Here is a 27,661-nt window from a genome sequence, read left to right as displayed (position 1 = left end):
TGATGGAAGGCAGCTGGCAGATAAGCATCCCAGTTTCCTCAGAACAAGGATGAGATGTGCTACACACAGTCTCCCAGAGCTCCCCAGTAGGAATGGGCTCTGGTTGCCTGCAGTACGATTTGCTTTTCAATGCTCACTCCAGCGGCTTGCCTGCCCTCCCTATCTCACTCCCCTCCCCTCATCCTGCTTCCCAGGATCCTTCCCAAATAAGCTACAAGCTCAGGAATCCTTGTCCTGGGTTGGCTCCCCCAGGTTCCCTAAGACGCCTGGCAACGCAATGATGAGCACAATTATGAGGCTTCCAGGCTTGGCCACACTGCTCAAGTGTGTCCTGCATACTAAGCCCCCTCCCCAGGCTCTGCTATCAGCCACAGGGTCAGGGAAATGAGTGAAAGACACAAGCCTGCAGATGACAAATGTAGCTTTGCACACTCAGTGAAAAAGGATGGCTGATACCCCGTGCTGTTCTCAACTTTCAGAGGCAACAGAAACATCTTTAAATATCTTCATTGAAAAAGATTTCCATTATTGCAATAGCAATTTCTGACCAAGCAACTCAGAAACAGAGAAGCCCAGACAGGATGAGGCAGTTGCCTGTCTGTGCACGGTGCAGGTGCATCCGCGGAGGTGCCGGCATTCAGACTGTCCTGCAAGCCCACTGCTGATCCCAGCGAGGCCTTTAATTCCATCCAAAGGGGAAAATCACGGCAAGCCATCCATAATTGCTACCCACTTTAGGCAAGATGGTGTTCAGAAAACTCCTTGAGCCGCAGGCTTAAAGTAAAGCAAAATAAAGCAACAAAGAAATGACTGGGATCAGCACCAGACAGAGACGCTTTTATTCGTGTCCATCCTCTCCTCAGGGCGACCTGGCCAGCTGGCTGGCAGCGGCACAACTTGTTCCCCATCCATCAAGGAAATACAGCAGCCCATTCCAGAAATGATGCAGAGATGGCTGTTTTGCAGTGACCCAGCCACTTTAAAGCATGGAAAATGCATTATATCTCAAAAAGCAATAGTGACTCACGTGGGGACTCCAATATCAAACCAGAATAGAGTGAGAAATAGGACAGACGTGTTTGGGAGGCTTCACCTGAGCTACATCAACACTCCTATCAAAACCGGGGCTTACACAGGACGCATTTAACTCCCTCCTTTAGGAAAAGCTCCTCAACTCCACTCAGACAATAATAAACTAACAGATGAGTCTACTAAGCAGAACATATTATTTTCCATGCCTGGAAGCTGGCAGAAAGCATTAAACTCAGTATCTCTCAAAATTCCCAATAACAGAATATCAGAGGGTTAGGATATTACTAGTGAAGCCTATTTTTGCTATTTCCTGTGTCCATTTTTGGACTCAGTCTCAGCTGAGTGTTTTCTAGGTTGCCTACACGATTTCTTTCCTTTCCTTTCTTTCTTCTCTGGCTGTTCTTAGCCGCACTGCATTACACTGATCCATCTTCTTCGCTCCTCCTCCTAATAATTCCTGCACCCTCCCTTCCTCTCCATCTTGTCTTTGCACAAATGTGTATCAAGTGCCCTGCTAGGTGCCCCTAAGAGGTAGCAAACTCTAAGTGCCATCGTGGACAGGAATCCTTTTCTACATGACAGAGCAATGTGTTCTAAACTCGGTGGGGGTGAGGGTGTCAGGGAGGTTTTTCCCACTGGGAGTGAAGGGGTGGGCATTCCTCACCCCGCAAGAAGCTCATAGAAATGCTCTGCCCGGAAGCATCGGTGCATCAGTGAGCCGAAGGACAAGCAGTAGGGCTGGAGAGTGGATGAGGCTACAGGGCAGGGGTGGGCCGGTCGGCATATACCTGGGGGCTGCACAGTGTGTCCAGACAGCAAGGGGAGGCAGGGACGACAAGATCTGACTTGTCTGGGAGCTCTCTCCTCCTGCCTGCTCCTCCTCCCACATTGCCCCTTTCAGTGGGCACACGGCGGAGCGTGCCTTCCCCTTCACCACGCACGCCTCTTCTGGTCTTTCTGTTTCCTGGGGCTTTACTTTGACCCTTGCAGTTTCACTGCTTTCCTTCCTCAGTTGTGATCACTAGTGTCCCCAGAGTGCCCTGTGGCCTCCCTCCCACCCTTCTTGCCCTAGATATGGGAGCAGATTTCCCCTTTTTTCCTGGACAGCCAGCAGCATCATAAGGAATAATCTGAGTTGTTTGCTTCAAGTCACTCAGTTCTGAGTAGTTTGTTCTGCAGCAATAGACAAGTGTCTATGAGTGGCTTAAATATTCTCTGAAATCTATTCATTCCACACTGGGTTCATGTGGACCTGTGGGCCACATATTTAGCAGTTACTTCAAAAAGAAAGCCCTACATTCCATTCCTCAGGAAAACAAAAGCAGAAAATGAAGCAACCTCTACATCCTCCGTGATGAAGCCTGGCGGATGTGGTCTACATCCACCATGGGAAAGAGGAACGAGCAGGACCCTTCAGTAGAGCTCAAGAGATGTGCAAGCGATGGGGTTCTGCACCGGCAGCTGCGCCAGGCATGTGGAGGCGGGCATCGTTTCTGAGGGCCTGGATCCTGGTAACATTTGTCAGGCAGAGACTGTTAGGTCTTTGCTCCTTGAAATTCAATTACAACTTGGAAATTCCTCATTAGCCAGAGCATTTGAAATCACCAAACATTTTACATTTTGGAATTAAAGATCCTACACATAGGCCATATAAACTGCCTCCTGTAACCGTATTAACAAGATTCCACCAACATATTATACATATTATATGGTAGGGCTCGCGCGCTCTCTCTCTGTCTCTCTCTCTCTCTCTATATATATGTGTGTGTGTGTGTGTGTGTATATATATATATATAAATATTTGGAGATAGCACCTAACTGTGTCACCCAGGTTGGCATGAGTGATACTATCAAAGCTCACTGCTGGGCTCAAGGGATCCTTCTACCTCAACCTCCTGAGTACCTGGTACCACAGGTGCAGGTCACCATGCCCGGCTAATTCTGTTGTTGTTGTTGCTATTGTTAGACATGGGGGTCTCACTACATTGCCCAGGCTGAATGTTAAAAAATGTATTCTCGATTTCAAACTTAAAAAATCTGAATTGAGAAATGAAAACCATTGATTATTTTCTTCTACATTGTTATATTATCATCTTGTCCTAAAAGCAGGAATCCTCATCATTCTGCCTGTAAACACATAACTGCCTTTATGGAATGTGTGCTCTTCTCCGAGTGCCCGACTAAGTGTGCTGCACACCTCACACCTCCACAGAGTGATCCTCCAGCCTCTGTGAAGCTGGCACTTCCCCCACTTTTCAAAGGAGAAATTGGAGACTCAAAGGTTACACAGACTGTAAATATTACAGCTAAAATTAACACTTAGACTTCTTCAACCTGACCCTTTGCCCTCAAAAAGTCAGACACAATGCCCTCATTACGGACTGAGTTGCATCCCCCTCAAACTCACATGTTGAAATCCTAACACCTGGTGCCTCAGAGTGCGACTCTATTTGAAGACAGAACCTTTAAAAAGGTAATTAAAGGAAAAGGGGGTCATGAGCATGGGGCTCTACTCTAATTTGACTGGAGTGCTTACAGGAAGAGGAGACTAGGGCACAGACAGGGATGAGGGAAGGTCACGTGAACCCAGTGAGCTGGCAGCTATCTACCAGCCAAGGAGAGAGGCTCAGAAGAAGCCAGCCCTGACAACACCTTCACTCAGACTTCTGGCCTCCACAATTGTGACAGGGTAACTTCTATTGCTTAAGCCTCCGAGTCTGTAGCACTTTGTTACAGCAGCCTCACAAACTAATACAGCCAGCCCCCCAAGAAATAGAAGACCCAAAGTCCAGGCATGGAAAGGTACGTGTTTGATCCATCAACAGGGGACCACTTACCCCTATTTTAGACATTTTTCAAAGCTCAGTTGTCTGAACTAATTTAAGAAGCAGAAAAGTGGCAGCAAATGAGAAGAAGATACTCTTCTAGAAACAGGCCCAATGATTCAAGTGAAATGTGGTCCCCAACAGCAAAGACAGGGGCAGAATGAAAAGTCAGTCCAAGAAATGGCATCGCCCAGCCTTCTGGAAGTAGCCACGTAGGACAACACATTGCTTGTCCAGCAGGATCACTGAGTGACCATCGAGGGCAATTTGGTCACGCCGTTCCCTGCATCAGGAAATCCTGGGCTTCCTTATTCATTCAGTTGGGACCAAAGGAGGGACCAAAGGAAACAACTTGCTTTTTGTGATGCTATTTATGAGATCTGCGACCTTATTAGTAAGAAATGTTCTGGGATCCCTTATTTGACTATGCAGTTTAACAAGAACTTTCACTGCTTCTAGAAACTTACCCTGCCTAAATAATTGCCTTTTAGGCATCTGCTCTGCAAGTCAGACTACCTTGGTTTACCAATGTGTCCCTTATTTCCTGACCTCAGGAGGAAGACTACTAGAGCACAGGAATATACCCTGCAGGGGAAGTTTCCGCATGCAGCTAGAGATGACAGTCCTCAAGTTCACCTGCAGCCATCTCTGCCCCAGAACTCTCTAATGCACAATGGGGAACACAGATGAGGATGTGGGTCCTAACTGTGGGCTCCAGCAGTGCATCCCGTAAGCCAACACTTTTTGCTGTTGGTCATAACTGCCGCCATTCAGAGAACAAAGGTACTGCCTTATGCAAGAATAATCCATGTGCCAAGATGCACAGAAACAACTCTAGGCCCCGGGAACACACAACTTCATGAGCATCTCAGGCAGCAGGCTAGCCAGGGTGTGCAGCGTGCATGCCAAACCAGGGAATGCCGGCTGAGGGGGACAGAGCTGCTTCTCAAAGGCCTGGCCACTTAGAAAGTCATGTAGGCAGCAGTGGCCCCAGATCATAGATGACATATCCAGCATTTCTGTGAAATATACAAATATACTTGATAGCTACATGTATACAGGCATAAAAGCATTTTTTTCCTTGCTCAATATACTTACCTGTTATAGAGAAGAATGTCTGGTTTCCAAATCTGGCCATCTGGGAAACGAACAGTCTTCACCCCTGGATATTCTGACACATTCCACTGTAAATAGTGATCTGTCCAAGACTGACACACACAATGACATTAGCAGCACTTCACTTCCTTGGCTACTAATATTTCTTATAAGCAATTGTTAGGTAAGTGCAAAGCCAAAGAGAATTCCAGACATTTATTATAACTGAATTGCTATTTATAAAATATAATGAAAATGGGAATTCAATAATCCCTTCCAAAATGACTGTGAAGAGCATAAAACTCACATTTAAGGTTCTGCTGTCACCATGAACACATTCAGATGGTATCATTAAAGTTAATTCCAACCCTCTGCATGTCCCCAAGCCTTCTCCTGCAGTGGACGGGTTACTTCTAGCCAAATGAATAACTGTTTTGCCTTCAAAGTTTTCACTGTGAGAATACTTTGAAAAAAGAAATTCACTTATTCCCACTGGAATAAGAACCAGGCTGGAGAAATGTGGAATATTTATTTCCATAAAGCAATACTGTGCAGTTGCACGGGAACCTCTCAGAATTTCTAAAGGAATGTTTTCACATTTGAATTTTCATTTTGTCACAGGGATAGTGCTTCTGACACCCGACAATGCAAATCCTGAGCCCTGATGGTGAAACACAGAGTCAGGACAAAAGCAGGCAGATGAAGACTCAGGGAGCACTCACACAAGCTCGCGGCCAGGCCTTAATTGAGGTTATCTAGTGACTTTTGTCATGTCTGGGGTCCTCCTTCCCAGGATCAGGTGCTAAACAGCCTTTCCTGGAGCCCACAAGCTCTGCAGAGGATGCTCGGGTGGGATCCCACCTGCAGCTGCCACATAATTAGCACCACCCCGCAGAAGGCTCAGTGCTGACAAGTGTGAACTCAGAAGCTCCTATAATTGCACCATTATCCTGTATTCTGTCCCTCTGGTACCACCCACGCTCTGGAGCTCAGGCTTTCCAAGATCTGGAAAGGTATGTGATGCACCACCCCGACCTGGGACCAGGGTGACTCCTCACAATCAAACACATGGTAATTTCTGCAGCAAAACATGCCTGTTTGCACTGAGACAAATAAATGCCTTAATTGCACATAGATTTCAATTTGATTTTAGACCAAAATAGTTTGATGCAAAGTTACGAAAACAACATCAAAGGAGGGGGAAATTTCTTCCGAGCTGCTGAGATTTGGAAATTGCAGATGAGGGGCTGTGGAGCTAGAGCTACTGATACTGACAACAAGGGAGTCAAACGGCATGTCCCAGACCAACCATCCTCTGAGGAGGGCGGGCAGCATCCAGAAAGATGGTCCCAGCTCTGGATCTAATCCCACATCAGAGGAGAGGAACTATCCAGATGAGTGACATCACTTTGCAGCCAGGGACCTCCAGGAATGAGGAAGTGTTAATGGGTGATGTGCAGAAGTACCATCTGGGGCATTCAGGATCGACAGCTGCCTGCTGGGCTCACGAATGAGATGGAAGTGGTTTGGGAGGGGACAGGAGGGGCGCACCCAGGAAGGGTGGGTCTTGTCCTAGTTGTCTTCCAGGAATGCCTGAGCGTCAACCAAGCCACGCTTCCTGCAGCTTGCTCCGACTTGGCACCTCTGCCCTGTGCTTCCCTTCATTTCTCTCCCTTGTCCTGGGCATGAGGCCCTTCCACAGCCAACACCTGTGCTTTCTGTGCCACAGTTTTGCATCTCATCCTGGGATGCTTCTCTGGGTTGGTCACTAATTATCACAAAGCCAGTCAGGTTCACCGTTATTACCACACAGGTCAGGGCCACAAGGTTCCATGAACAGGCCTGGACGGTGGGCATGGTGGACCAAGGCACTTCTCCCCTTCTCCCCTGCCTGCTGAATGACGGCCAGAGAGAGAGGGAGGGGAGACGGGAAATGGGAATGGGAATGGGAATGGGAGTGCCTGGTTGGTCAAACCTAGACCTCTTCCAAGGCACAGCCAGAGTTGCACACTGCCTCCCCACACTCCACACACCCCACTGCGTGAACCATGGGCTCATCCCCTCCCTGGCCAGATCACAGCCTCTATGCTAGCCCAGTGTCCTGTGTATGTGCAGACTCACCATGGTTCAGAGGGGGTCAGTGTGATGACTGCTCCCATTCATAAGAGGAGGCCAGGGTTCAGAAAGCTAGGATGTTTTAGTCAGTCACTGGGTCAGGGCTTACCTGTGTTATTTGACTTTAAGCAGACTGATCTTTGGGCTCTACCAGAGCTGGTTCTGCTGGCTCAGTCTCCCTGATGCTGCTGCCCATCTGCTGTTTTCCCTTGCCCCAAACCAGGCTGACCATTGTGTCAGAGGCATTTAAACCAGGGAAACTCCATCTTAAACAGGAGCTGGGTAAAAACAGGCTGAAACCTCCTACTGGGCTGCGTTCCCAGACGGTTAGGCATTCTAAGGCAAGGGACGAAATAGGAGGTCGGCACAAGATACGGGTCATAAAGACCTTGCTGATAAAATAGGTTGCAGTAAAGAAGCCAGCTGAATCCCACCAAAACCAAGACAGCCACGAGAGTGACCTCTGGTCATCCTCAGCTACACTCCCACCAGCTCCGTGACAGTTTAGAAATACCAAGGCAACATCAGGGAAGTTACCCTATATGGTCTAAAACAGGGAGGCATGAATACTCCACCCCTTGTTCAGCACATCGTCACGAAATAACCACAAAAATGGGCAACCAGCAGCCTTCGGGGCTGCTCCATGGAGTAGCCGTTCTTTCATTCCTCTACTTTCTTAATAAATCTGCTTTCACTTTACAGACTTGCCCTGAATTCCTTCTCACATGAGATCCAAGAACCTTCTCTTGGGGTCTGGATCAGGACGCTTTTCGGGTAACAGTAATGGCAGAAAAGGTGGGGGGAGCTGCAGAAAGCATCCGAATCAGACAGACCTGGGTTTGTACCAAGGCTCTGGCAGAGACTAGTCGTGCGAGGTTGTTCAGATAAATCATTGTCTCTGAACTGCAGCTTCCTCGTATGTACCCTGCCTCATAGGATGAGATAAGATAATGTGTGCAGCAGCAGATTAAAGTCATATGGCCCTGGTAGGCAAGTGATGAATGACGTAAGAAAAGAGAGAGATTTCCCCACTTTACAAAATCCTGCTGGACTTGGGAGCTGTAATAACAGTCATAACGTAGCTGCAACCAAAGGTGGGGAAGAGTGAGTGCCAACGAGGAGAGGGAACCTCAGGCTGTGTGCCCTGGAGCCCAAGTCCACACTCCTGAGCCCGGGGGGGGCCACCAGTGACCCCACAGGCTCCGATGAAGGTTTCCTAAGAATGGATATGGAATGAGGCCCTATAAACAATAAACTTCTAGAAAAAGGTTATTCTCTGAAAGCACTTAGTTCCTAGGTCCCTCGGGAACGGGGGGCAACAGACAAAATCTTTGTAGACAGCACCTGGCATGTTTTCCACAGAGTGGGGATCTGAAAAGAAGCATCAATGAACCTAGACTCCCAGACCATCACATTTAGAGGAGTGTGTGCTCTTCCTTCTCTCCCTCTTTGTGAGATTCCTTCTCATTAAATCTTCAAAAGAAGAGTGTGTGGAGTTGTGAGGGGACACAGAAGGGAGGAAGGGGCCATTGATCTAAAAGGCACCGTGGGAATCCCAATTATTCCATGGCTCTGGCACCTGGGCCCCATTTGCACAGCTTCGAGCCCACAGGAAACTCTAAATGTGTGTGGATGCTAGCGGCATGGAGGCACTGAGGGAGGGCGGAGGAGGGGAAAGGGATGAGAGAGGGCAAGGGAGGGAGGGAAAAGGAAAGTTACCTGTCATTAAAAAAATACATTATGGTATAATAAGAACATAGATTTGGTTTTCCCGGCACAGAGCTTCTAAAGCCCTGGGAATTTCCTGAGTGAGAGGAGTGTCTTTTGTGATTCACACAGAGCCCCTTCTGACAGTGCCTGAGGCCTGAGTTTACACTGATGAGGTGACTTAGCGTTGGGCACCTAGATAGCTTTCATGGGGGCTGGTCACCTAGTGACTGGAGGAAGGAGCTTTCCATCTACTGCACTCACAGCGCTGGGGAGGGGTGAGAAAGGGGCTGGAGACAGAGTTATAAACACTCGTGGTCAGCACATCCACTTGCGGGGAGGGTGGCGCTGGGGAGAAGTTACTGCGGCTCCGTACAGCCTTCCAGCCACCACGCCCCGCCCTCTGCGGCCTTCCACTGGGTGGTTCCTGAGCTGCATCCTTCAGAATAAACCAATAAACATTAAGTCATGGGTTTTTTTCTCCCCGAGTTTCATGTTACTGAATTCCTGTTCTGAAACTCTGAATCCACGTAATCTTTTCTCCAGGGTATTTTATAGAAGTAGATATTAAATATTTATTTAATGGATATATTTTTATTTATAAATATATTGGTTTGTATATTATATACAATTTTATTAAATAAGCAAAGTATTTTCCTGAGCTCTGTGAGCCATCTTAGAAAGTTATTGAACCTGGGAGAGAAGGGTATGGGAACCCTCGAATTTTCAGTCACCTGGTAGACGTGTGGGTAGCCTGAGTACCCCATTTGCAGCTGGTATCTGAAGTGAGACTGAGCCCTTTAACCTGTGGGATCTGATGTGAATTCTAGGTAGACAGTGTGAGAAATAAATCGAATTGGTGGACCCCCAGTTGCTGCTGGAAAATTGGTTGTTGGTGCTAGAAAAGACATCGCACGTTTGATGTCAGAAAACACTTATCTTTTCTAAATTCTTCCCGTCTATTATTTTGACAGAGGAGGAAAGCAGCCTTCTTTCCACCCCTCTGATCCTGACACTTTTTTCTCTTGGTGAGACGTAATGATTGAAACATCGCTCTTCACCCTGAGATGCTGTCAGGGCCCTAAGCAAGCCGCTAGCTGGCTTGTCTGTGAACAGGAAGCATGGCATTTCCATGTGTCAGAGATCAAGTGATAATGAAAGCAGAAATTAAAAAGGTAAACATTTTAAAAAAATGACGGCTTAAAATCTTATCTATGGTGTGAATGCTATTAGTACCATAATTAGAATTAGGAGGTTAAAGTCAGAGAATGACCCAGGAAGGCTGGGACATCAAATGCCAGAAGAATGGTCACGATTGCAAAATAAGAGAAGACAGATATTTTAAAAGCAAATGTAAGTCTCTGGATGGTTCAAAAGTCTCTTCAGAAACTGAAATGGCTTCTGTCGTTTCTTCTCATAGATTAAATCAGATTACATCCGACAAGCCTCCCAAAATGATAAAAACTAATCTGCACAGAAAACCGGCTGCAGAGGAACCGGCTGCTTCCTCCTAGGAACATGAAGAAGTGAACAGAGAGGTCAAGCCTCTTTCTACTCCCTCACGTTTCTGAATGATCAAAATCAAGAGCAACTGGGAGAAAGAAGAACAAAACCAACAAACTGGAGGTCAAGGAGAGATTTTTCATTTTTTTACTTTTCTGCCTTTTCCATTTTTAATGCATAGAAAATGCATCATTTGCCGAGTTTAAATACCCTAGAGAAAAGATTATGTGGATTCAGATTTTCAGGACAGGAATTCAGCAACATGAAACTCAGGAGGAGAAAAACCCATTGCTAGAGCCATTTTTGTGGCTCTCCGCCCCTGGCCCATATTTGCTCCCCCCTCAGAACCCTGGCCCTGAGAGCCTTCAGTATCCAGCTTCACTTGCGCGTGTCCATTATCGTGCTGGGTCAAGTCAGGTTGGTCCCCAGCCAGGGAACACAAGAACAGCAATCAATGGAAGGTTGCTTAGAAGTGGCCCCTGGGCAGCATCCAAGCTTGCTCTGGTGACTCCTGAGTTCCTCATGTCCACGCTGTGGATATGAATAGGAATGCCAGGGCTTCCAGACTGAAACACTGGAAGTGTGGGGGCGGGGGCAGAGAGACACAGGCATTGGCTAGTTGACTGTTAAGGTTTGTTTTAAACCCAGGATTCTTGTGAGCCCTTAAAAATTCAGTTGGGAGGCAGTGTTACAACTGCTAGATCCTCCTCTTCCTCCTCTTTTCCTTTTTTCTTCCTCCTTTTTTCCTTCTCCTCTTTTCCTCCTCCTTTCATCCTTCTCCCTTTTCCCTCCTGCTCTTTTCCTTCTTCTTCTCCTCCGCCTCCTTCTTCTAAACGTGTTAATTACACAGCCTGATCATAAATGGCTTAAAGGTAGAAACTGGGTTATATATTTCTAGGTTCCCTCACCTGGCCCAGTTTAATACCTTCCACAGAGTAGATTGCTCCAAAAGAGGAGGTGAGTTAAAAGGTGAGTTTTCAAACAAAGGAAGCTGCAGATGCTTCTGCAAATGTAAGCCTTAATTAAAAATTAGTTGTGCTTGAAATAAATTTAGAGGTCTCTGGTGACACCCTCTGAAGCAAGGATGTTTATTTATGGAGCATCTGAATTCAATACTGGAAGTAATAATCCAGTTACATTTTTCTTGGAAACCACCATCCTTTAAATAAAATTGCCAAATCACATACATTGCTGAAGACCAGTCACTTACTGAGGGCTAAGGAAGACAGGCACCAGAGAGAGAGACCTCTCCATAACATGCTTTTCTCTCTGTAAGAAAAAGGTCAACAGCAGCGTTGTTCCTTAGAGGGCATGGCAAATGTCCAACTTTAATTAAAGAGGGAAGCACCTGCCTCATTCCCCGGAGCCTGACCTTGCACACACAGTATGAAAGTGGGGCACGGCCATTCAGGAGATGGCTTTATGTTGTGTCACACTACCTAAGCACCTCAAGGTTCACCCTGAGTTTCTGCTTCATTCTCTCATTCAGCAAAAGTTCTCTGGTGCCCGCTACAGGTGAGACAGTAAGCTAGGGGCTGTGGGTACAGCAGTGACTGAAGGCACCTGGAGCCCTGTCCCCACCGTGCACACATTCTAACGGTGAGGAAGACTCAGAACCAATGAGCAGACAGACGAGTGAACACAAAGTGGGTTCGATGGTGAGAAGCCTGTGGGAGAAAAATATAACAGGATAAAGAGAACACAGTGGGCTGGAGGTGGAGGGGAGGGTTTGGGACAGTACACTGGAGATCAGGGAAGACCTCAATGAGGAGGTGACCTTTAGGAAGAGACCAGTGAGAAGTAAGGGGAAATCAAGTGGTTCTTAGGGATGAGTCTTCCTGGCAGGGAGAGTAGCCAGTGCAAAGGCCCTGAGGGGGGCACGTGCTCAGGTGACGTGTGTCACCCAACAAGGGGGCAGTGAGCGCAGCCAGGGAGCAAAGGATAGAGGGGAGGGGAGAGGAAAAAGGAGCTAGGCAGGGAGGGAACTGAATCCAAGGCCACTTCGAGGACTTCAGTTCCTATGCTGTCCAGGGAGACAGGAGCCCCTGGAGGGATCTGTGCCAAGAAGCTGTATGCTGGCTGCTATGTTGAGGACAGACACCACCGGAAGAGGCAACGCTGAAGCAGGAAGGCTGGATGGGGACTCCTAATAATGGAGGTGAGAGATGACGCCCATGTAGACCAGGGTGAAAGTATCATGGCTGAAGCTGTAGTCAGATCCTGCATCGGTTTTGCATGTCAAGCTGCCAGGATGTGTTGATGTCTCAGAGGTGAGATGTGTGAGACAAGAGTTAAAGGTTTTTGGTTTGAGCCAATGGATCCATGGCTTTAACATTTATTCAAATGAAAAGTCTGTGGGAGGGACAAAAGTGAGAACGACCCACGGACACTATTTTGATGCTACAGGCAGCGAGGACAATCATTAATGCCGGGCTCTCAGCAGGGGCCAGGAGATAAGCCTGTCCATGGGAAGAAGGGCTGGGCCTTCCAGGAGAGCACAGATCATGTGTCTTACACAAGAGGAGGGAAGCTAGAGTCGGTGGCACAGGCAAGGGCAGGGATGCGCTCACCAAAGTATGCTGCTTTAAATCCTGCAGGGGAGAGTCTCTCACGGGCTCTCACCTGACTAATGTTAGGTTCTGCAGGGGTCTCACGTGTAGCTATGGGTGCACCTTGTACTCCTAGCAATGGCTTTAAGCAGATTCATTTTCTTTTCTTTTTCTTTTTCTATTGTTTTTTGAGACTGAGTCTTGCTCTGTTCCCCAGGCTGGAGTGCAGTGATGCAATCTCAGCTCACTGCAACCTCCGCCTTCTGGGTTCAAGCGATTCTCCTGCCTCAGCCTCCTGAGTAGCTGGGATTACAGGTGTGCACCACCACACCTGGCTAAGTTTTGTATTTTTAGTAGAGACAGGGTTTCACCATGCTGGCCAGGCTGGATGCAGATCCATTTTCTATCCCTCAACTCCACATGTATTTGCAGGATAACTCACCTGCCAAAGAACCACATGGGACTATCCTTTGCCTCCATTTTTACTTCTCCCATTCCACTTTACAAAGACGGGCACATTTCTCTTATCTTACCTCAACTCCCATCTTGGGACACTGACCCAAGAACCAAACAAAGGATTGACTCAAGTATCAGCCTCTGTGTCTGTGTGAATTACCTTACAAATTGGGTGGCAAATACTTTCAAAGGTCAGGTGGGTTTTAATTATTTTAATTCTTTGTTTTCAACAGAACTGAAGGAGAAACTAATCAAGCTGTCAGCTGATACATTTGATGAAAACTACATTATTTTTGGCATATAATCTAGAAGAAGTTCAAAGATTGACTAACATTGCTTTAACAAAGTGGCTTGCATGTCCAACTACTCATGTTACTACACCTAGTTAAAAAACAGCAACAGAATTGATGTGAAAATTATCATTTCTCCATTCAAGTAATAATAAGTCATCTGGGGATACATTAACTAATTTAAAACAAACTCATCTTGGGCAGAGATATAAATTGCCAATAAAAATTTATGTTTTATAATTACTTAAAAATTTAATTTATGTCATTTTGATGAATTATAATACCAATAACAGCAGCAAACTTAAATCAATACAAAAGAAACAAAATTTAATACTTATGGTGTAAAGGAATAATTCTTGTGTAAATATTTACATTTGAAAAAACCAAGGCACAGTGATTAATAAAAGACTTTCAGCCCTGCGTGGTGGCTCATGCCTGTAATCCCAGCAATTTGGGAGGCCGAGGTGGGTGGATCACCTGAAGTCAGGAGTTCAAGACCAGCCTGGCCAACATGAAGAAACCCTGTCTCTACTAAAAAATACAAAAACTAGCCAGGCGCGGTGGTGCACGCCTGTAACTCCAGCTACTTGCGAGGCTGAGGCAGGAGAATCACTTGAACCTGAGAGGCAGAGGTTGCAGTAAGCCAAGATTGCACCACTGTACTGCACTCCAGCCTGGATGACAGAACAAGACTCTGTCTCAAAAAATAAAAAAAAAAAAAAAAAGAGACTTTCAAACATAAAATTATTATCACATTAGGATAAAATTCCCTATAGAAAGCAGAATAGAAATGCATTTGCAAAGAAAAAAAGGGACTATGTCAAATATCTGACAGTTTTAAAAAAGGCTTGTTCATATGGTGTCTGAATGAGACGGGCACCAAATTATTATGCTATTTTGATTCCATTTAACATAGAGACTGATGTTAAGTGGCATAATTTGCAATTAATTAAATTTAGGAGAGTATTGCAGATGTCAAGTTAAAAATCTACAAATGATAGGCAGCATTTCAAGATTCTTACAAGCATCACTAGAGCACAGAGTACGAGGGCCTCTGGTTTAGGAACACTCTACCTGATTCAAACATGCAGCTCTGGAGGCCACACAGGGCAGGGCTGGAACTCCTGAGTCCTGGGGACTGGCTGTGGTGCAGGTTGTGGACATCCACATGCAGCCCCGTATCTTCTTACTTGTCTTGCCTGAAGTGCTTCTGAAGTGTCCCCACATTACCCTGTCCTATGTGTTGAGCTTGTGCATGTGTTGAGCACTGTAGACTGTAGTGTCATACACCCAACATTCATTGTTGGCAGGTGTGGAGCTGGTGTGACAGGCATGGTTTTTTGTTGTTGTTGTTGTTGTTTTTCTAAACAGGACCTCTCAGAAGCAAGCATCTCAGGTATCAGGACAAAAATCTTGGGTGCAAGATCTTGCAGGCCCATGGGCGAGATTGTCATTCTCTTAACTTACCATTTGCAGCCAAATGTTGGTGGTTAAAACTTGGTTCTTCTCATCCTTAAAAAAAAAAAAAAAAAAAAGCAGCAGCATAAATATGATATGGTTTACAAAAGAAAGAATGAGACAGTTATTCACGTGGGGATCTGACTGTTGGGATCGTTGTTATGTGTGGAAATTAGAATGCACCAAGCACTTCCAATATATGCAAGCAGCATTTCCCCAGAGTTAAGCTTTTCTATTTATTCCAAAGTAAGACACATTTATTATACAGCATTTTAAAAAGATGGAAAAGTATAAAGAAGAAAATTAAAACTCTGCAATCTTACCATCCAGAAATGATGCCTGCTAATGATTTAGCTATTTATCTTTGTATTTTTAAATAATTCATACACTAAAAAAAAAAACCCATAAAAGTAGGTGAAAATCCAAGTTTTTAAAGTCAGGTTTATTTCCAAAATATATACAGTTTTAAACAAATACAAATATGCTATGCCTCCCTCCCCCAGGAAAGGGGCCATGGCCCTGTGTGGAGCTGCTGCACCCTGTGTGGGTGGTGCCATGTGGGCCATGACTCTGACTTGTCCCTGCAGATCTAGACTTTTCTCTCATCCTCTAACTTCTACGGGGAGCATCAGGCTTTGAAATACACCTGAAGGTAAAGCCTACCTAGGTGAGTAAACTAAAGGTGAGAAAGATGAGGTGACTTTAGAAGCAGCCCTTCAAACTTGGATCTCTCTGACTCCAGAGCCTATTTTCCTACATTTCCAAAATACCTCCCTGAGTTCTGCCTCCAGCTAAGCCTATGTGCTAACCAGGGAGCTTGGATAGTGTACCAGCTGTGACTTTGCTCCAGCACAGGACATATAGAGAAGAGACCCGTCAAGACTGGCCTTTCCAAATGGAAGGCAACTTGCATTTTAGTATGGCTGACCAAGCCCAATATGGCTCAACATAAAACAACGTGAAAGGAGGCAAATGAGTGAATTCTGTACAATAGTTACACTGTGAATGTTGTGATTCAGTATGAAATAACTCCAACCCAAAGGGCTCTGTGCATTAGCAGTTGACACCCTCTCCAGAGAAAATATTAATTAATGTCCCTGTGAAGATGTGAACAGGAGCTGAAATCTCAAGCTCCCGCAACAGAATCTACTTGGCCTGGTTCACCAATGGGCAGTTTCAAAAAAAAAAAAAGACCCAAAGGCAGAAAGAACGTGGCATCTGCTGGGGCGTGTCAGTGGACAGGGATGCAGATGAAAAAAGTGCTGCCTCATTAAAATGAAAATGCGTTGAGCATGTAAGCAGTTGGCAGGGACGCTCTGATGCATCAGTGCCCCAGCCCAGTCGCTCACATGTTGGGTACCTCTATGGTGAGATGGGCCAGGTGGGGCAAATCCCACAGAGAGGAGAGGGCTGCCTGGGGAGGGACGTGGGATGATGTCTCAGGGGACCCCAGGCCAGGGGCAACGGCCACAAGACGCTGAACATTTATTCAGTTACAGGAAAAAATATATCCCATTTTCCTAATAAAATGTGCCAGGAGTTCTCGGTGGGAAAAGCTGTAGAGCTAACATGTCCCTGTACTCTTCACGGAGCAAATGATTCCCAACAGAGCTATCCATTTAAGTAGCTGGAGCACTCCAGTTCCAGCTCAATCTCCAATATTATTGGGAAGTGTTGTTAAACTCTTCAGAATGTATATCTGTTACCTCAACTTATTAAGGAGTTGTTGTTTTTAATGGACTTAAAATTAGCAAGGGTTCCATTGAGGTGCCTTTCCTTCTTTTAATTGCATTTGTGTCTTCATCTGCTGAGAGAAAGGCTTCTGTGGTTTGGGAGCTCAATTACTACCAATCTAATTAAAAGGCTTTCTTCTTTCCAACATTCTGACAGAAACCCCATTAGAGGAACACTGAATTTCAGCGGTGTGTGGCAGCTTGGGACAAAGTACAGCTTTTCAAACTGTAATCAACAAGCAGCAGCCACCATCATCTGAGCATGCAGGGATGCCCATTAGGGGAGCCCCCCACAAAGACTCAAGAGGGAGAGAGAAGGGCATGAGGAACCATGCTCCCAGAACAATCTGCCTCCTCTTAGCACCTGTACGGGCCACACATGGTCTGAGTCTCTTGGCTCTCTGTCTGCAGTGACAAGATCCCTCACCTCCTTCCCATCCCCACCGTGCAGCCTGCTGCCCCTATACACACTGCAGGCACACACACACAGAGGCTGTCCTCCACTCATCTTTAGACCGGACTTTCTGACCACCGATATGATCAGATCACCCTCCTCCAACTGCACTGCCCAAAGGATCAAGTCAGAAGTCTTGAGTGAAGTGCACAAGCCATTGCTATAAGCCATGGTCCAGCCAAGTTTTCATTCATTCATTCATTCATTCATGCAACATTTATGGAACATCTCCTGTCCCCAGCATTATGCTTGCCTGACATGTGCAGTGGAAATTAATATTGTTCCTGAGTTCCTAGAATAAAAATTGTGCGTGTGTGTGTGTGTGTGTGTGTGTGTGTGTCGGTGGGGGCGGGGAATGAGGTAGGATGATACAACACAATAATGATACACTGATAACAACCTGTAACAACAAATGGTAACAAGGGTCACAGAGGGAGGGAACAGGGTCCCTACAAGGAGGAATACACGGACATGGACTTCACCCAGAGTGACAAGCGGTGGCGTCCTGGGGTTGAGCTTCTGATCGAACAACCTGTAATCCCGCAGTACCACAGTATGTGGATCTCCTCACACCCGCCATGTGCACCCCAGCCCTGAGCATTTGTCCCTTGGTCCCCATGACCAGCCCGGCTTGCCAAGGCTCTATCCAGGCATTTACTGTTTCCAGGCCCCCACGTCTGTGACCACAGATGACAGGCAGCAGCTGCAGGCCTCAGTTTCCTCATTTGCAAAATGGCTCCTGACTGATCCCTTTCCCCTTTCTCAAAGGGGTCCTGTGGGACTCTGGCAGCAATAGGTCTGCAGGTGTTGTTTCTTCTGCAAGACCCTGACCGGCTGGCAAGAAAAACCCTCCCTCCCCAGGGGCTACTCCAAAAGCAGGTTCAGAGTCCATCTCTCCCCTCCCCTTCCCCTCTCCCCACAGCCTTCTCCTTCCTTAATCCCTGGCAAGCCTGTCCTGACCCTGCTGCACTAAAGCTGAGCTCAGCCCCCCGCTTCCTGACAGGCTTCTGCACAGAGCACCTGGAGGAGGACTTCAGCTCTGCACTCAACTTCCTTGCCTCAGGGTTTGCATTTGGCCACACAGGCTGCAGGTGAACTGGGAGACCTGGGGATGGTAGCCACACCTCCGAGTGTGGAAAGTCCCCAGATGGGATTACAGCTCCCACATGGCCCTCTGGCCCCCAGCAGAGGGACATTCAGGGCAGGTATGCAGGGGCTCCACTCCCACTGCCCAGAATTTACCTAGGGACAAAATCTAGCTCCTCACCCAGCAGGGAAGTTTCCTTCTCTTTCACCCAAATGTCCTCCACTGCTGCCAGAGCCCCCAGCCTGCCATGCAGCACTTGAGCCTGAAACCATGAATCAGCATGCAGAGCTGCCTACAGCAGTCACTCCCTCCCAAGTTGGAGGCCACCCTGGTCAAACTAGGGGGTTCCTGCAAGAGAGGGGACAGAAACATCCAATCCTGGCCCAGAGGCCTGAGAATAAATACACAGGTTTAGTCTCCCAAAGAACAGTATTCCACAGGAACCCAGGGGCCTGCAATTAAGTGGCACACACTCTGTGTTTTATTCCGTTTGGATGCTTATAATGAAATATTATACACTGGGTATCTTACAAAACACAGAAGTTTGTTTCTCACAGTTCTGGAGGCCGGAAGTCCATGATTAACCTGCCACTACGGCTGAACCCTGGTGTCTGGTGGGGGCTGGCTTCCCGGATCATAGGCAGCCACCTTTTCACTGTGTCCTCGCATGGTGGAAGGGGTGAGGGAGGTCTCTGGGTCCTCGTATATAAGAGGACCATCCATCATGACTGCACCCTCACGGACTCATCACCTCCTAACACCATCGCCTTGGGGATTCAGATCTCAACATATGCATTTAGCGGGAGACAAAAACATTCAGACCATTGCACTGTGAAAGTGGGCTTCAGCAATTCCAGACCCTCAGGCCCCAACTGGGCAGCAGGGCATGGAGGAGCAGAGTCCACACAGGCAAAAGACCCTGGGGCTCCCGACTCATCAGGCAATTGGCTTCTGTGCATTTCAATGTTCTCCCCTGCAAAATAGGGATGCAAACAGCTGCCCTGTCTGCTACAGCAGGTGGGAAGAGGAGGAGCATGCTGCAATCTGTGCGATGTCACTCAGTGCCACTGGCTGTCACCACGTGGCTACTCACACACATGGCTCTCCTGCAAGATCTACACTCCCTTTTCCCTCTCAGATGAAGACAGGAGGAGGCAGGGTCCCCAGCCCACCCCATAATCCCAGAAGGCCGGAGTGGCAAGGCAGCCTCAAGTCAATGCGCCTAACTCCCTTCATTCTTTTCCAATCTGAGCACTTCAGTTGAGAGCGCACTTTAAGTGATTGTGCTTTTTAAAATCAATCTCTCTGAATAATCGTGTATATGGTTCAGAATCCAACTGTCGTGGTAATGTGTAATCCAACTGTCGTGGTAATGTGTGCTATCTTGCATTTTTGCAGCAATTATTCTTTTGTGAATTACTGAGTAACATCATTCAACGTGATTTTACAGAGCTCCCATCACATTATTTTTTTTTCCTTTGTGTAGATGCTAAGAAAAAAAAAAAAAAAAGCAAACACTTAACAACAGACTTAACCACCACCATTTCTAAATTCTTGTTTGCAGATAAAATAGCTAGATAATATAAATTCATATTTGTGTAGCACTCTAAAGTTTATAACAACGTTGACTTCTTTTATTTAATTTAATCTTTATACCCACCATATTTTTTTCTTAGTTTTACAGCATAACAAACTGAGGTTTTCCCTGAGTCAGCAAGATACTAGGTCTGACAAAAGACTCATATCCAGAATAAGAAATAAACTCCTAAAAATCAATCAGAAAAGGGCAGGCAATCCAACAGAAAAATGGACAAAAGATGAACAAGTACTTTACCAAAAGGATATCAATAAATATCAGGTATCAGGTATCAGTGATACCTGAAAATAACAAAGCTAGCCTGTAAACAGAGTTTGCATGTCTAAATGTCACATGACATGCATATGCAAACAACTCATTTTGGTTTCACGACAATAATCCAGCAAAGTAAGTATTATTATTTTTCTCATTTAATAACGGAGATTATGGGAGACCCCCCAAATTTAATTTTATATGTCTCTTTTCTGTTTGAACGCTTTGCTATGAGCATGTATTACCTTTATAATCAAAGGAGAAGGGGAATGCATAAATATATCAATTATGAAACAAATAGGCTCCTGGTCCTTGGTCACACAGCTAAGTACAGAAACTGAGATCCAACCCCCTAACCTGCTTCATAAAGTTGAGTTTTCAACACTTGTGTTTTGGACCACGATGTCATTCTGCCCTCCCTGTTGTAACAGCAAACACTACGATTATGATCATGGAAAATAATTCCCTTTGGTAATTGTACAAGACAGAAGTTTTCAAAGTATGGTCTTGGAACCCCTTGGTTTCTGAGATGCTTTCAGAGGACCAGTGAGACAAATCTTTCTTCATAATGGTTAGATGTTATTTCTCTCTTTCACCCCCCTTTTCCCTTGAGTCTTCCATAGAGCTTTGCAGAGGCTACAGCACATAGGGACCAGCAGCAGACTGAATGCAGAAGCTGGTCAGAGTCCAGGTGTCTTCTATTACATGAGGCATTAAGGAGATTTGCAAAATAAAAAGCAACGCCACCCTTGCCACTGATTTCTTGGGTGAAAATATGGTTCTTTTCCATAAAATGCTATTTATGTTAACATCATGCTATTTATGGCATGGCCTTATTATGTTAAGTGAATTAATGGGCTTTGAAATGCTTCTTAGCCTTTATCTCCAATGTGGTAAATATTGATAGATATAATCACATAAACAAAACTTAGAGGATCCTCAATAACCTTAAAGAGAGCAAAGGAGTCCTGAAGCCTGGATGTCTGAGAGCCGCTGAAGGGGAGCTTGGCATTTCTAGGACCATCCTGGTCCTTGTACCACAGGGCCTGGCCCTCTCGGGATACAGAGCTTAGCTCTATCTCTGCTCACATTTTGGGATTGCTCAGGGTCTGTTTGTTGGGGACACAGTGTAAAAAATACAGATATCACAGGCTCTGGGCTCTGCTATTCACTAGCCATGTGGGCTTGGGGTAGTCCCATCACCTGAACTTTTCTGAGACTCAGTTCCCTTATTTGTGAAAACAAGGGTGATGGCTGTTAACTGCTCTCTCTCCAGCATGTTGCAAGGACTGCATAGGTAGCACGAAGAAAAGTGCCTAAAATATAGCAAAATTCTCCACTGTTAAATTACTGGGAAAAAAGTTCCTTTGATAGAAAGGTGCTGAAAAGGCTAAGAGAATTGGCCCAAACTGACAATATCTCCTCGCTATCTGCGGCTGCCTATTTTTAGGGGTGGTACATAATTACTGGTTGGTTTTCTGTTTCAAATTTAACTGTGTAATAATTTGTTTTGGTTCTCAGTTTATTCATTTAGCTCTGCAATGTTCCTTTTATTCTGTTATTTTATTGGCTCATCTTTGAAACCTGGTTGGTTTGGTTCCCACTGAAATTAAGGCTTAGGAATTATGTGTCTAGAGGCCAGCATTTAATATTCCCAGTGGGTTCATGGTTATTCTGCGATGCATCAATGTGCAGATGAGAATCTTTTCAAAAAGTGTGTGCAACCTGACTTCCTTTAAGCCTTGGATCCCGGCCTCATCCACCAGCTAGCCACCTTGGCAAAGGGTTAAGCTATGGAACTTCACTATTTCTAGGATTCTGGAGCTCCTTAATCACAGCCGAACTGTTTACAGATATATGCTTATTTCTGACAGTACCGTGAAACCTGACAAATAGAGGAAATGCATCATGTTTTAAAACACAGCACTCTGAAGACCCCGAGATTGGAGACGTTGCTCCAAAGACCCACTGAGGCAGAGATTGCAGTCCTTGGAAAAACTTCTGCCTCTAGAACTCCCCCAGCAGAGTGATTCTGAACTCTCTGATTCTATTTTTAACTACCAAAGTTAATCCTGCACAGTTCGAGAACACCGATTTCAGGAACAATGCAAAGTATAAGGCTTAAGGGATTTTAAAAATCAGACCACAGTATAATACATGTATACTGATATATATATATTTTTCCTCCCAACAGGTCAGTGTGTAATTCCTTGAGACATAATCCCAGGAAAGACTCATGATGGCAAGATGGGAAACTGGCTGATCAGCCTGGGTCCTTTCTGGAGAAGAAATGCCAGGCGAACAGAGGCAGGCGGTTTTCTTCAGCTTAGGACCTTGATCCCAGCACACCACGGACTTTTGTTCCCCCTGTGAAATCCACTGCCCAATGCCAGATTGAGGGGAGCAAGGCAAACCAAGGTGTTCGGCTGCCTGTGTGTGCGGGAATAAGAGAGCTTGCCTGGGAGAGGTGAGCCCCACCCCACCTGATGTCCATTTGGTTCTCTCTGGGTGGACTCCCATCCCCAGAGCAGCCCCATCCTTCTCAGGGAGGGAGGAAGAGTTCAAGCATGCACTTGTCACTTCACCTGAAAGGGTTTCTTTCTTTCCATGAGGAAGGGCCCTCTATCTCCCTCAAAGGACCAAACTCTTGGGGAATGAGGCCTGGAAGGTGGATCATGAGAGCAGAACCTAACAGAGAAGAAATCAATCTTGAATTAGCAGAGCTGACAACAGGTAGTCACAGGAAGATTGTGAGTAGACGAGAAAGAGGAAGAGAGATGCTGAGTTTCCGGCATACTGAGTGGAGCAGGAATCACACTTCATCTGAACTATCCTTGAACAGAAAGGATAAATCCCCCTTTAAGTTTAAGCCGTCATCCCAACTGAATCAATTTTCAGGAATTTCCTTGAGTGTTTACAAGTTGTATCTCTCTGGACTAAGAGCAAACACCTATACACACAGCCAGACTCCCACAAATGCCTTGGTTCCAAAATTTCTGTAACTTCAGTATCAAGCTTTTTCAATGAATTGTCAGAAATCTAGTTGCAACAAATCTCATCACAATTGGGGTCCTCTAAAGAACTGAGTTAGAGATAAGGAGACACCAACAGAGTCCTTGGTATGGAACTGGTGCAAAGTGGGTTCGAAAGGCCAGTAGAAAGGGAAGGGGCTAAGACAAATAAGTGGAAGTTACGAGCAGGATTTAGAAGCAGTTATTTATTGTTCTTGACTTTTTTGTTATTATTTGATGTTTCTAATACTTCTGCAAATAATACAGGCTAATTGGCTTAATGAACAAAGATAAAAATAAATCAGGCCACGAATCAGGAAAGTATAACATAAAAATAATGCATCCCTATTACATCACAGAAAATGCTGAGGCATGAGCCAGATGAAAACGAATTGGAATGACAGCCACAAGAAGGAAGTATGGGTATGAATGAAGGAATGATTAAATATACACATAAATAAAAGTGTTAAAATAACAAGCACAAAGAAGAAAGGCAGCTAGGCACGCACACATAACTAATATACAAAGTAGCCTGGAAGAAAAGCCCATATAAGAAGGGCATGCTTCTCACGAGTTCTTTATATTATACTATATAAGCCTTGGATCAAATTAAGCATGATTTCAAAGATAAGCTAATAAAATAACAGAATAAAAGGAACGTTGCAGAGCTAAACGAATCAACTGAGAACCAAAACAAATTATTACGTAGTTAGATTAGAAACAGAAAGGAACAAAACAGATACAGCTAAAAAATTGAGTTACTGGCATGCAGGCAGGACATGAGATAATCACGGTGAGAGATAATCACGGCGTTTGCAGAGCAAACACACCAAGAGATTACATCCATTACAGAAGAGGTTGGAAATGGAAGCGAAACAAAGAAGCCACAGCTAGAGCTGAAATGGAGACTACAACACAGGGAAACTAGTTTAAGTATGCCGGGATAATACATGGGAGACCTGCTCGTGGTTCTAGCCAAACAGGAGACTCTAGAATGTGAACACCATCCTGCTATAAACACCTGGAAATTCTGGAGAAAATCAAACAAATGTCTTTTTAAATATTGATTTTGGCTCACAAGAAGGCACAAGAAATCCTTGAAAACAACAACAACAACATCCAAGAGGAAACTGAAAAGAACATTTGAAGTCCGTGAGCTGACACCACAGCAGAGTGCAGGAGTGTGGAGACCAGTGGCCAGTGTTATTCACAGAGAGCTTAAACAATGCCTAAGTGGGACTATAGAAAATATTCTCTTTCGTAGGTGGAGGGCTGAACCAAATCCCCCATCTACTTATACCAGCATGGTCCAGCAAATCTTGAGGAGACCACTGGCCAAAAAAGAAGCAAGTTAGTCTGTGTCATTCTGAGTTAAAAGTGGAGAACCAGGGTATACTCTATTTCCTGAAAATGCACTGGCCTTCTTTCTGATGGAGAATTCAAATGTAACCAATCCACAATGCCTAGGAACTCTGCAAGTCATGGAATTAGCTTAGAAGTTGTTCCAGGTCAGTAAAACTTGAGGTCCCACACAGACGCAATGAGAACAAACAAATTAACAAAACACAAAAAAGATAAAAGTAAGAAAATAATAACAAAAAATTGTTGCATAGAAAACACAACGATTACACCCTCCTGATCAAAAATACAAAATACATAAAGTATAAAATTCTACATGAGTGAAAGAGAGAAAACCAAGTCAGGAGGAATAAGCTCCCAAAAATACAGAGAAGAGCAATATCAGAGGGATAATATTGAATAAGTATGTTTAACGTGATTAAATGCACTAAAGAAATCAAAAACATAGTAAAAGAATGAGATATTCTAGGTGTAAAAATGCAGATTTGGAAGAAAACAAAAGTAAGAGCTTTGCAAAATGAAAAATTTAGTAACTGAAACAAAAGCTCAATGGGTGGGTTAAACAGTGAATTGAAAGAACAGAAACGATCATTAGTAAGCTGAAGACAGACTCAACAAAATGACCTACAATGTAACTCAGAAAGATAAAGAGATGGAGAATGTGAATGCTTGAAAGACTTGAAGGGCACAATGAAAAGTTTAAATATGTGTATAAAATAGTTTTATAAAAGAAAGGTTAAAGAAATAATGGCTGGGAAATTTCCAGAACTAGCCAACTTATCCTCAGACTAAGGAAGGACGAGTTCCTCAAAAATGTAAGTATAAATCAAAGACTAATTCAAACCTCCATCATTTTTTAGCTCTGGCATGTAAATAGCTTAGAATTAATCACTCTCATACTTACAACAGAAAAAAAATGAATGAAATGAAAAATCAATGACATTTATTGGACTCAGGAGGGACTGAGGCCGGTAAGCACCACACTGAAGTCTGGAGAGACATGGAATTCGGCGCACAGCCAAGATCTGCTCACTCAAAGCAGAAGCCACTGGAGCTATGAAGTTGAGGTAATGCTTAAATGGTAATTTCAGTGAATCTCTGGTTGCTGAGTGTGAACCAGCAATGAATGAGAGTGAGAAACCCCCAGAGAGCCACAGTCTTGTTGAGGCCTCTACAATTTCATGGGTTTTATCTCTAGAAACTCCACCAGGTTCCCATGGTAAACACGCAAGAAAGATCTCCTTGCGGCTCCAGCGAGAGAAGGGGAGAAGTAACCATTGGGAAATGGGTCACCCAGAACCTTCTCCACAAAAAAAGCCTACTCTCCAGGGTTTCTCAGAGCCTTATCCCTGCTAGGGAAATGACATTCGTCCCACTCCAGCACCCTGTAGCCTTTCTGTCTTACCTAAGGCGGGGGAAAGCTGTATCACTACTATATCACTAGAGAAACACTTGTGAAGGTCAGAGCCCGACACACAGGCCTACTAAAACACTACCATGTAACACAGGATTACAGAACACTTCCCCCCATCCCCACCTCCCACCACACCAACAGGGGTCCAGTAAAACTACTGTGAATTACAGTCCAAAAAGCCGTAGACGAGGGGGGCGGAGCAAGATGGCCGAATAGGAACAGCTCCAGTCTCCATCTCCCAGCGCGAGCGACACAGAAGACCGGTGATTTCTGCATTTTCAACTGAGGTACTGGGGTCATCTCACTCGGGAGTGCCGGACAATCCGTGCGGGTCAGCTGCTGCAGCCTGACCAGCGAGAGCTGAAGCAGGGCGAGGCATCGCCTCACCTGGGAAGCGCAAGGCAGAAGGGAGTCCCTTTTCCTAGCCAGGGGAACTGAGACACACAACACCTGGAAAATCGGGTAACTCCCACCCCAATACTGCACTTTAAGCAAACGGGCACACCAGGAGAATATACCCCACACCTGGCCGGGAGGGTCTCACGCCCACGGAGCCTCCCTCCTTGCTAACACAGCAGTCTGCGATCTAACCGCAAGGCAGCAGCGAGGCTGGGGGAGGGGCGCCCGCCATCGCTGAGGCTTAAGTAGGTAAATAAAGCCTCTGGGAAGCTCGAACTGGGTGGAGCTCACAGCAGCTCAAGGAAACCTGCCTGTCTCTGTACACTGCGCCTCTGGGGACAGGGCTCAGCTAAAGAGCAGAAGCCTGTGCAAACGCGAACGACTCTGTCTAACAGCTTTGAAGAGAGCAGTGGATCTCCCAACACGGAGGTTGAGATCTGAGAAGGGGCAGGCTGCCTGCTCAAGTGGGTCCCTAACCCCTGAGTAGCCTAACTGGGAAACATCCCCCACTAGGGGCAGTCTGACACCCCACACCTAACAGGGTGGAGTACACCCCTGAGAGGAAGCTTCCAAAGCAAGAATCAGACAGGTGCACTCGCTGTTCAGCAATATTCTGTCTTCTGCAACCTCTGCTGCTGATACCCAGGCAAACAGGGTCTGGAGTGGACCTCAAGCAATCTCCAACAGACCTATAGCTGAGGGTCCTGACTGTCAGAAGGAAAACTATCAAAAAGGAAGGTCACCTATACCAAAACCCCATCAGTACGTCACCATCATCAAAGACCAGAGACAGATAAAACCACAAAGATGGGGAAAAAGCAGGGCAGAAAAGCTGGAAATTCAAAAAATAAGAGCGCATCTCCTCCTGCAAAGGAGCACAGCCCATTGCCAGCAACGGATCAAAGCTGGTCAGAGAATGATTTTGATGAGATGAGAGAAGAAGGCTTCAGTCCATCAAACATCTCAGAGCTAAAGGAGGAATTACGTACCCAGCGCAAAGAAACTAAAAATCTTGAAAAAAGAGTGGAAGAATTGACAGCTAGACTAATTAATGCAGAGAAGGTCATAAACGAAATGACAGAGATGAAAACCATGACACGAGAAATACGTGACAAATGCACAAGCTTCAGTAACCGACTCGATCAACTGGAAGAAAGAGTATCAGTGATGGAGGATCAAATGAATGAAATGAAGCGAGAAGAGAAACCAAAAGAAAAAAGAAGAAAAAGAAATGAACAAAGCCTGCAAGAAGTATGGGATTATGTAAAAAGACCAAATCTACGTCTGATTGGGGTGCCTGAAAGTGAGGGGGAAAATGGAACCAA

General features: G+C 45.5%; 1 protein-coding gene across 3 annotated transcripts in view; it reads right to left on the bottom strand.

Moving 5' to 3' along the window:
• The window catches only part of CHRNA7 (cholinergic receptor nicotinic alpha 7 subunit), a 144,836-nt gene that overhangs the window by 57,102 nt on the left and 60,073 nt on the right, over positions 1–27,661 (bottom strand). For 2 of the 3 annotated variants that reach the window (XM_023195662.2, XM_023195661.3), the window contains exons 3-4: positions 15,040–15,084; positions 4,956–5,065 (exon numbers count right to left, since the gene is read on the bottom strand). In XM_023195662.2, the coding sequence (XP_023051430.1) occupies positions 4,956–5,065; positions 15,040–15,084 (155 nt within the window). The remainder of the gene's footprint in view (positions 1–4,955; positions 5,066–15,039; positions 15,085–27,661) is intronic. The other variant, XM_023195663.2, reaches the window with a different exon arrangement.

Source organism: Piliocolobus tephrosceles, chromosome 6, assembly GCF_002776525.5.
Source record: "Piliocolobus tephrosceles isolate RC106 chromosome 6, ASM277652v3, whole genome shotgun sequence".
NCBI lineage: Eukaryota > Metazoa > Chordata > Mammalia > Primates > Cercopithecidae > Piliocolobus > Piliocolobus tephrosceles.
Note: the sequence above shows the minus strand (reverse complement) of the source record. Positions and strands in the feature narration are given on the sequence as shown.